This window comes from Strix aluco, chromosome 3, assembly GCF_031877795.1.
Source record: "Strix aluco isolate bStrAlu1 chromosome 3, bStrAlu1.hap1, whole genome shotgun sequence".
Taxonomy (NCBI): Eukaryota; Metazoa; Chordata; class Aves; order Strigiformes; family Strigidae; genus Strix; species Strix aluco.
In genome coordinates, this window is record NC_133933.1 from 37882192 (window position 1) to 37893605 (window position 11414).

General features: G+C 42.3%; 1 protein-coding gene across 1 annotated transcript in view; it reads right to left on the reverse strand.

Annotated features, from left to right (window-relative positions):
* Positions 1–1930, reverse strand: part of GLP1R (glucagon like peptide 1 receptor) — an 86921-nt gene extending 84991 nt beyond the window's left edge. Inside the window, exon 1 of the mRNA XM_074818125.1 lies at positions 1803–1930. Within this exon, the coding sequence (XP_074674226.1) occupies positions 1803–1874 (72 nt within the window). The 5' untranslated portion in view covers positions 1875–1930. The remainder of the gene's footprint in view (positions 1–1802) is intronic.
* Positions 1931–11414: the final 9484 nt, after the last annotated feature.

Genomic DNA, 11414 nt, shown 5'->3' on the forward strand with positions numbered 1-11414 from the left:
AGCAGGACATTGCTGCTCAAGGCCAAGCAGGGAAAGGACACAGGCTTGTCATTAGTAATAAGATTCTGCAATGCAGCCATGTGCTACCAGCTCTTGGTCATTTTACTGCCCTCAATGCAGTAAAGAAGATCTAGACACTTATTAAGCAATTTCCAGTCACCCTGCATTTAAAATGATGGCAACGTAAGCATCACCATCTCAAATAAAAACTCTGGACTTATTCTTCTTCCTTCTATGTACATTCTCGGCTTTCTTTTCTCCCTTTCCCCTTTTCACCTGTTTGAGGGGTTGGGGAGAGAGAGGAGGAAGGTCAAAATACCAACAAAATACTTCCTCCCCCAATTCTGTATCAAATCATTCTAACTTCTCACACCTGTCTTGCCCATTTAAACCAGCTGATAGTTATCACCTAGATTTTACTATCCACTCCTGCCTAAGCAGTGCTATTTTCAACTGACTTTAAACACTACCTTTAACACTATTGTGAGCTGAACCCGAGACAAGACTCCCGACAGCACAAGTCCCATGCTTTTGTATACTCAGGATCGAGCATTTTGTTCATTTCCTCAGCATACAACAAGCACAATCGCTGCTCTAGACAAGTTGTCAGATAAGACCCTCTAGTGTCAGAAAAGGCTATAAAAGTACTCGGCTTATTGCAAGACTGAAGTCAAAGGGCAACCATAGTGCTGAGAGACCAGACAAGCTTCTTTCTTCTCACCTCCCCTCGTTCTGCCTCCAGCTGAAGGGGGACCCCTTTGCTAGGAAAGGTCCTTCACTGCGACCCTCTGCCTCTGGCAGCCCCATCATGAGTTTGCTCAGCGGTACAAGCTCACCCTGCCCAGTGCCTCACACCTCCACGGACGGCAGCTCCCCAGCCCCCCCGGGCCCCCCTTTCACTTGATCATCTTCACGATGAAGAGATTTTCCTGACTGAAATCTTCCTTGACGCAACTCGTGCCTGTTGCTCCTTTACGGGCCCGATGTCCGCAGCAAGGAAAAACAAACACACACCCCACACCCCCCCCGCCAAACCGAATGACACTTTGCTTCGCCACACTGCGCAGCTCCGGGCTCTTCCGCGACGGAGCTCGGCAGCTCTGCCGCGCCCACGGGTCCCGCGAAAAGCGGAACTCCCACGGCCTCGAGTGTTCCACGGGGGCGCTGCCGGAGGAACCCGCCCGGCGTCTCGGGCCGGCAGCGCTCGGCAGCTCCTGCTCGCCGCCCCCCGCTACATCCGTCCCAGGACAGGCCCCCCCCGGTGCCCCCCCAGCCCCTTCGGCGCTCCGCCGCCACTCCCCGCTCTGGTTTTCCCACGACGCTACATTTTTTGGACATTACAGACGAGCCCAACACTTCCCGGGGGGGTGGGGGTAGCGTTACCCCGAGGGCAATGTCCCCGCAGCAGGGTCTCCGCTCCTTCCCCCCAACCCAAACTCCCCCCACCCCCCACTCCGCGGGGCGCACGAGCCGCCCAGGGGCCCACGCGTGGGACGCCTCCGTGCACCGACCCCTTCTCCTGCTGCGCGCGTTGGCGCGGGCACCCAAGAAGTCACGCTTTTAACTTCGAACTTGTCCTCGAGGCGCGCCCGGGCACCAGCAGCCGCGTCCCGCAGCTCCCCCGCGGCCGCGTCCCGCTCCGCGGAAAACCGCGGCGGAGAGCGGCGGCCGCCCCAGCGCTGGCGGGGGCCGGGGGGGGGGGGGGGCAGCGGGAGGACCCACCGCGCTGGGCCAAGCGCCCGCACAGCACCAGCCGCCGAGCGCGGCCGCGCAAGTTGCGCCGGCACCGCCGCGGCACTCACCCGCCTCACGGGGAGGGACCTTCCCGCGGCCGCCAGCAGCAGGAGAGCGAAGCCGAGCGGGGAGAAGGGCATGTCCAGTGCGGCGCCCCCATGCGCGGAGGCCCGGCGAGGCTCCCGCTCCCCGCGAAGGCTCCGCGGCGGGGGACGGCAGCGCAGCGGGGCTCCGGCGGCCGCTTTTGTAGCGGCGGCGGAGGCGGGGACGGGGCCGGGGCCGGCCCAGGTGCGGTGCGGTGCGGTGCGGCCCCGCGCCGCCCGGCGGGGCTGGGGCTCCGCGGGTCGCGGCTCGGCGGAGCGCAGGGCGGGCGGGCTGCTGGTGTCGTCAGCGCGAAGGGCTGTTTCGGGGAGGAAAAAAGCAAAAAAAAAAAGCCGACAAGTGCCTTTGCGATCCTGTCGCCCAGCTTTTCAACTTTTTTTTTTTTTTTCTTTTTTTCACTCTTTGTCCAGGCTTGGGCATCTTGGTGGCCTTCATGCTGTTCGTGACGTCCAAGTTTTATTAGTTTTTAAAAACAGTAAATGCAATTACCCATTCATAACATGAATTGACAGAGCTGCACGTCAGATCAGAGCTTGGTTTCTAAATTGAAGTCGGGGCACAGGTCAGTCCTCGCAGTAGTGTGATGTGTAAATCTGGAGGATTTAGAATACTTATTTTCTAGCAAAAGAAAGCTCTGAATCTGCTTTGTACTGTATTCATGATATTGTCCTTATTTATTCACTTTGCACTGACTAGTAAAAGCTTCCCTAAATCACGTATATTTGGTGAGATTATACACCAGAATGTGGAAGGAGAAAGCATACAGAACCTAACGGATTTAGAAGGAAAGCTCAAAAGCGAAGTGGGGAAAATATTTCGCATTGGTCTGTTAGATGCAACTGGAATATAAAGAAGTTAATAGCTGAAATATTAATGATGTATATTAATTTCAAATAAAACACAGCATCAGGCTGATGCTTTAAGAATGTAAGTTGTCAGAGCATTGATGTTGTGAGATCATGAAATTCCTCAGCGTGTGAATTGCCAGGACAGCAGTTACATCTCAATACCTAACTCCAGGCAGAAAGAATTTGTCATGGTGGTTTGGTTGACTGAAGAGTGAAAAGATATTTCCTTCAACTTTTCTGAAGTGAGAGGAAACAAAGATTGAAGGAAAAAAAAATTTACTCCCAAAGAGGAGAGAAAAACCATTCATTTTGGGTTGTTAAATGAGATGATCCTCAAACACCCCAAGTTAGTTGAAACCCCTAATGTCTGCCTACAGTGATGTTTTTTATGTTGCTCATTGAGATTAATTTTTTTACTATCCTAGTAAAATATTTTAAATACTCTGTTCCTGTAGAATATGTCTGCTACAGATGTTGTTGAAGACTTAGGGAACAGTGAGAAGGAATGAAGAATAAAGATCTAATTGAAAAAGCATGTTCAGCCACAGCAGTGTCACCTAGAACAATGAAAGGCTCTGTGATTTTTAAAGAAATCAGTGATCCCCTGGATTTAGAGATTTTAACCCATACCTAATGTTTGCCTCAAAGGGATGAAGATAATGAGACAGGGAGAAGCCTGCTTATTTTGCCTGAATCTGTATTTTTTGATGTGTGTGTGCTAAGACAAATTACACATAGATATAAGAAACTTCTGCAAAAAACTACATTTCTGTTACTTGCAGTTATCACACGTCCTTGCAGACATCAACCAGAGAGCATCTGCAATACCAGACTGCTGAGAAACGTGACTAGGAAGACTGACAGTTGATTGTTACTAACTACTTCATGTGGTTTGACTCCCCTGACAGGCTGAGAGAGGACCCTGCCCAAAGCTGGCGACACCTCACAGGAATGTTTTACTTGAAGCCCAACACCTGCTCCCATCTGCTAGTGCCTACAGGCTGGCCTTACCTCCTGGCACCTGAAGACCGTGCATGTTACATCTGCTTTCAATAAACCCACAAAAACACCAGGCAACTGAGCAAAATATCCTCCAGCTTCCTTCAGGCCAGAGAACAGAAACCTTTAAATAAAGGGAAAGAAAGCTCTTCCACCTGGATAGCACCACCAGCCTTAGCAGGGTGCACCTACTTCAACAAGCAGATCTCTACTGTTTTCTATTGTTTCTGCACCAGGCATAGTAATTAAGTTTTCCAGGTAGGACTTCTGCTCCCAAGAGGACTCCCAGCACCTGTGCGCAGCAGAGAGCCAGCTGCTTTCGCAAGAGCTTAATAGGCTTATGTCTGTGTTGAAAAGCCTTATCAGGGCTGTGAGGGTGACATATATCACTTTAGAAGCAGAGGTATTACTTTAGAATAATTCTGCTTTCCAGAAGTAATCAAAGGTAACTCTTTAGGTATGATGATATCATACATTAGTGTTATCTACATGAATGCTTTTGGAGGGGGGGGGGCAAAAAAAAGTAAACTCTGAACAGGCATGTTTTCATTGTGTCCATTAAGAAGTTATTATCAAATTTCAGAAGACTGAACAAATCCTGTTGACTTAAATCACTGTAGTAAAAGGTAATTTTCCTAGAGATGGAAGGGTATTTGTCCCATACATTCAAATTGTTTGGCAGGGAAATATTGATGAAAGTTGTCTCTAAAACCTGTGTCTGCTGGATTTTTGTTATATTTATCCAGTTTTTATTAATACTAAAATAATACTAATCAGTTTTAATGTAATAAGAGATCAGTTTGAAAATAACCAAGCGAAGCATTAAAATGACGCTGTCCAAATTTGAAAGGAGCTGGGGTCCTTTCAGTTTGAAAAATACAATGTGCTGAGTCGAGGAAGCTTTGTTCAACTTAAGAATTTTGTTTGTTGAGGCAAACACCTGTTTTTCTGTAGCTGAAGAACTGCAAATGCTATTTAAAACGCAGGACTTTGTAACTTCTCTTGTTTCTTTACCTCTAGGCCAGACCAAACATATTAAGGAGAGGCTACCTTGCAGTTATACTGCAACACAGGGATTATTGTGCTCCTATGACCGTTGAGCATTATTAATGCAATTTACTATATTTTGAGGGCAACACTGCATTTTGGAAAAGCTCAGTGTCTGTTTTCATAACCTTCCCGATAATCCTTTTCTGCAGGAACAGCGTACCCAATGGCTTGCCACAGGAGGTTCCCACAGGCGAGAGACAAAGCCTTTGCAAGGGTTTGGGCTCTTGGCTACCTGAAAGCTATGACCACTAACCTTGTATATGTGGAAAGTAATGTCCCTGTCCCACATGAGGCTGAATGCTTTCTCTGAAACTTTCTGAAGAGAAAAATCTGTTTCATGGACAGACTGTGTATTTCTGCTGTGACATTTGCTGAGTAACAGACACTTTCCTAAGCTGCCTCAGGCACTATCCTAAAGAATGTTACGAGTTTTCAGTGCAAGTCACGCACTTCCTGCTTCTCCATGACCAGTAATTATTAGCTTTTAGAAACATCATCTTTTCTAATAAGTTTGCTTATGGGATAGAGACATACAGATCTTGGAAAAAAACACAGTGCAAATAGATCTAACTCTTAGTGAAATTCTATTCCTTTGTACCTTGCATATATATTTGAAGGTGCAGGGTTGCTGATATTTGGAGAATTAAGTGTTTTATCTAAACTTGGGATTTATATGGGAAATGGAGGGAGTTGCTGAACTGTACAGTGGCTGTGTAAGAGTTGTCTTTGTTCCTGAAAGGCTAGTAACTATTTACTCTTGTGCTTTTTAACTGTAGTGTGCCACAGCAGTGAATATGCTTTGGCTCATTTTTTTCTTTGCAAAGCCAAGAGGAACTATCAGTAAAGATCTTTCCAAGCTCAATAAAAGCTAAAGTGTCTGAGCTGAGGATCAGCACCTATGAAGTTATTCAAATAAATCACTTAGAAATTTGAAATATGTGTTTAGGAAGGGAAGCAGAGGAATTTTAGTGTTGAATCATTGAATGTGGATAGTGTTTGTAGAATTTTAATTCATATAGATACCTACTTAACTGAAATAAAAGTTCATCTAAGCTGAATCCTTCTGTAGACCTCCTGGGGGGGAAAAAAAAAAAAAAGGTAGCTCTGAGCAGCATTATGCAAATGATTGTTACAAACACATAACCCACAACTGCAATTACAAGCACATCTTGACTTGGAGCTATATATACTTAAGTGTCTTTGGAGAAACTAAATCATCTGAATTGTACCTTGAAATCTCGACTTTGGGAAACGGCTAATTTACAGATCTTAGTAATACTCAAAATGATCTTACAGTATTCTGTATCAGGACATGGCTACAGCAAGTAGTTATATGACAGATCAATGTACAAAACTTTTAAAATGTAGTGCATTAAGAAGCAGGAGAATTTCTCATTAGTTTTAGTTTAGTGCCTGTAAGCGCTAATTGTTCTGTTACCTGCCTACCTGTAGGGGAATGTGGTCAGTTTGTGAAATGTCTCGTGGTAGCTACGCAGTGCTGGAGTGCAGGGGTTGAAATCACCCAGTTTTCTGTAATGTGTAGTATGTAGATGCAGACTCTGAATGAACATAAGTTGTTGCTAGTTTGCAGTTCCAGACGCAAGGGCCTGGTTGTGTGTAAATACACAAAAAGAACTAGTAGTGCTTGAGCAAAATGGACAGCTCCAGTTTTCAGCTGTCAGATTGTATGGCTTGGATGCTTTGGGCTATGTATTTTTTGGTAATTACAAAGAAATGAGTGCAAACATTTTTTTTGTTTGTTTGCTTAACGTTTTGTAAGCTACATAATGAACTGAAATAGCTGTATCTACTTTTGGGGTTTAGCTGCCTTGTGGAATTTATTCTATATAATGATTGTATGGAGGGAATGATTTAGACAGGTATTTAATTTCAATACAAAATTTAAGTGCTCTGTCTTATAAAGAAGAAATTTCTTTAAATTTTTTCCGTAAAATGTTGTTGAAGGATTCTAATGGCCCTGTGTTGAGTAATTTGCGAATCTGATCCAGACATTCCTATGTTTAAAAATCTTAGAAGTATAGAAATATAAAGGTTATTTGCAGTCATGTAATATAATAGGAAACAGCTTTTTTGTTAAAGTTCACATTTCTTACCACAATCCCTGACTCCTAGTTCAAATTTCCTAATTGTAGTTTGGGCTATAGAAGGCTGCTAGGATGAACAAAATGAAAAGATGCTAGCACAAAGGAAATAATGGTAAGAAATACTCAGTAAAGCATTCACTTTCTCTCCTCATTTTTCACAAGAAGAAAGTAGGAAGCTATGAATCACAGAACAAAGGAAGGAAATAATAAAGTCAAATTATTCTTTATCACGTAAAATTGACAGAAATATTACTCTCCTCTCTTCCTCTTCTGTAGTGGTAGCTTTTTTCTGTGAGGAAATTATTTGAAAATCATTCATTCAATATCTTCTCACCAAGGGAAACCTTGATACAGAAAAGGAAAACTGCCTTGTACAGTTTGATGTATGTCTCGTGCAATGATCATAATGCTGGTCTTTTCCAAAGAGACAGAGATGATTTCTATCTACTCTGCTGCTAGATGCCTAGTAGGTAGGACCTGGATTCCCTTAAAAGGCTTCCCAAATGCTGAGACAAGCATTTAGTAGCTGATGGGTTTTTGAGAAAAATATCCTTTGAAGAGGGACAGGATTTGTCTCTTGAGGTGGTATAGTATAGCATTTTGTACCAGAAATATTCCCTGGAGGAATGAGATGAGGAACCTGTTCCATGGGTTTCCCAGGTGCTATCGTGGCCCTGACAAAAGAGGGAGAGGAGGGTACTATTTGGATTAAATTCTCTAGATCATAAATATGCAGGTTAAATCCTTTCTATTTACATGGCCACTTACAGTAATTTTACTCTTTGTGCTCATGTGCCCATTGGGAAGGAGATCACAAATTGTTAATCACAGTGTCTTTTGAGGACATAGCTTTTTGCATCACAAACATCCCGCCAAAAGAGGGTGACCCTAAACTTCATTCATTTCCATCACTATGCAGCAGCCTGCTCATAAGTCATCTGAAGCTGCAAGGACGAAGGGCAATTACCTGTTTAACACAGTTCTCTGAATTACTGTGTCTGTAAGGCAAACAATCATTCTGCTTTTGAGTATCTGTTCACAGAAATCCCACTTTGGTGATTAGCCAGCAGACTTTGAAAAATTAATATTAGGAGTTTTAATTAGCTAACCTCTCGAACAACCACTTGAATAATCTCAATATCAAATATAAACACTGGTAGGAGGAATTACTGATTAATGAATATACACAGGAAGCTGCAGACAGTTTATCTGTTAAGACATGCTGCCAAAATTGCTTTTGGAAAAATGAAGTGTAAAGTGAATTGGAGGAGTCAACCTGTTGATATTGTAAGACATCAGAAGTTTCAGATCCACAAGGAAAGTCCAGGAGTTGGGGCATGGTGGGGGGAAGGGCAGGGGGTCAGGGAGGACCTTCTTTAACTTGAGATGTGTCATTTTGTCCTAGAAAGAAGAAACGGTAGTGTTTTCCTAATATCCAGAGAGTGGAATCACATTTCCCTGGAGCTGAATGAGGCTTGGGGGGGAAAATACAGATAGCTATATGTTACTTAAGGTAAATGTTGGAACTGACATTAAGGATGAATTTTGGGTGAGATCTCACTATTTATGAAAAATTATAAAATAGTTTTGCTAAAGATTGAACCTCACCTGAATGCTGTGAAAAATATCTTGAATAATAATAAAGAATACAAAAATACAAGCAATGATAGGTCTATCAGCAAGATCAGAATTAGGTTAAAGTCCCAAAAAATTGACTTTCTAATTGGCAGAACACAACCATTAATCCTTTTAGACATTTGGGAATGTGAAGATAGTGGAAGTTAGATAAATCAGATCTTGCATTCCTGGATATCCATTAATTATTAGTAATCTAACTAACTGATACCTTGGTTGAGTCATTCCTTTATTAAATAGTTGGTGCAGTAAGTCAGAGACTGTTCAGATATCCCTAATGACCTTATTAGCATATATTTATATCTAATAAATTAGAAATTATAACGGAAATAGAGGCATAAAAATAAGTCATACGTGTCAGCAGTTGTTTATTTCCCCATCCTAATCTCTGCTATATAAGAATCATGTGGTATTTCTATTTCCAAAATCTGTTTCTGGATTTGACGTTTATCGTGGACTGTTGCTAAGTTAAAAAAATAAAGTTTTCCTGAATTTCTAAACATTAATCTATGCCCGCTTCTTTTGTGCTCTGAAGGCAGTATTAACCACTGGAAAAGGCATCTCTTTTGGTTTTTATACAACTAGACTTGTCTCAGGAATACCCTGCTTGTGTGGTGCAGATGCAGGTACAACATCTTACAATGTTTGGTTTAGTATGTGTGATGTCTGCCTGAGGAGTATAAATAATACCAGCGGCTTCTGAAGAAATCTGATCAAGAGACTTGTCATAGCTGTACAATTACACTCAAATATTAAAAAATCAATAGAAACATCAATATGAAAACTGCAGCTTGCACATTCCATATATTTGATTTTCAGTACTTGTGTCAACAGAATTATACTTACCTGCTGCTGCCAAATGTTCTTCCAGACTATCTGAAAATAATGAATTAGTTTAAATATTAAGAATAGATATGGTCAGTGAATGAGGTTACTGAACAAGAAAACTGTAGGTCTTTCCATAAAATATGAATATTCTGAATCTCTGCTGAACAAATTTTAGTTACAACCAACCAAAATATAGAGGCAGAAACAGAGGGTGTGGGTGAAGAAAATTGTTTAATGGAATTAACAAATCTTTTAAATTAAATTTTAGATGAAAGGTTGCCTTCTTGGAACAAGCTCATTCCAATCAGTGGTTTTGTGAGATTTAGCAATGTGACCAGAAAACAAATCCCACCATTTGAAAGCTCATTTCCATAGTTTTTGTTAACTCTACCCAGTGTTACATAAAAGCTCATCATACAGTCATGTTCCTCATGAATCATCACCTAGGAACAAACACTTCTGTGAAAAGTGAGTATCTTGACACACTAGCAGATCAATGACTCCCAATTAATGTGTCCACTCTAAAGCAGTGGGAGAGAGGATGCCTTCCCTCATCTCACCTGCTTGAACTTACCTCTGAAAATCAGAGGAAATAGGTAGGAAAATCCTCTTGGGTGACAGTTCCACCAAGCGAGGAAAGAATAATACAGACTATGGATGCACACTCTAAGGTAATTCTGGACATGTTGTTCTTCACATTCTCAAGCACAGATCTTCATGAGTTAGGCCCTTGCTTTCACAGAAACCAGTTAAATGTCATATTTCAAGTATTTGCCTTTTTTTCATCATCTGTTAAATATTCGTGTTTTGCTGACATGGTATGCTTGTCTTTGTTAATTCAGGCACCACAATACTGTCTCACAACTTGAACAGCAGTATCTTGAATGGTAAATGAGCACAAAAAGGTTCAGGAAGTAACTTGTTCAGTAATGTGGAAAAAAAAAATAGGTTAGAGTTAATTTAGGAATTTGAATGCTTGTTACAATATCCTGAATGTATAAAGCATTCCTGGAAGTGAAAAGTCTTGACTTGAGGTCTTGAATTCCTATACATTATGTCAGCTGGGAGGAATGATTTGTGGTGATTCAGCTGGTTAACTGCACCTTGTTAGATGTTTGAAGAGCTGGCTGTAAACAAATCAAGTGTAAGAATACTATCCCACATAGGACTGGGACAGAGAAATACTTTGTGAATATCCTCAAGCACACAGAGACAAAAAAGGAGCTTTCTGAATAGATAGTAGATTGCTGCTATCACAAAACATAGATTATTTCCATAAATTAACTGAAAAACTCTATGGAAATTAACATTCATTGTAACCTGGAAGGAATGAGCTAATGCATGGTGTTGAGGAAACAGAACAGAACGAACCCCTAAGCAGGCTCAGAGAAGATGAACTGGCCCAGACTGTCCAAAGGGATATTCCATACCATATGATGTCATGTTCAGCACCAAGGACTTGGGGAAAGGAGAAAGAAGGGGGATATTTGTGCTTATTGCATCCGTCTTCCCAAGTAATCGTTATGCGTGCTGAGGCCCTTCTTTCCAGGAAGTGGCTAAACATTTGCCTGCCAGTGGGAAGCAGTAAATAAATTTCTTCATTTGCTTTGCTTCTGTGTGCAGCTTTGCTTCACTTATTAAACTGTCTTCATCTCAACCCATGTGTTTTCAGCTTCTGCTTTTCCAATTCTTTCCCCCATCCTGCTGGGGCAGGGAGGAGTGAGCAAGCAACTGGGCAGGTACTTAGCTGCCGGTCAGGTTCAACAAGTACGGTCATCTTTTGATTACTTGGAGCAAAATCTCTTGGCAGTTGCACGGTCAGATTTTTTTTTTTTCTTCTGTGCAGATGTATTTCCATGGTACAACTTTGAAAATTTCTGTGTATTTTAGTCTAACACCTTAGCTGTATTTGGATCTAACTAAGTCTACAGAGGAGAGAGAGAAGAAACTTTTTACTTAATTGCATTTGGAGATCTTCCTTTTTGTTTCTCTGCTCATCATTTTGTGTCTATGTATTGTTATTTCTTATATGCCATGGCCTTTCTGCAAGAGGATATCCTGGGATGGTCACCTGCAACAGAAAGCTGTAGGATTCTAACTCAAAAGCCTTCTA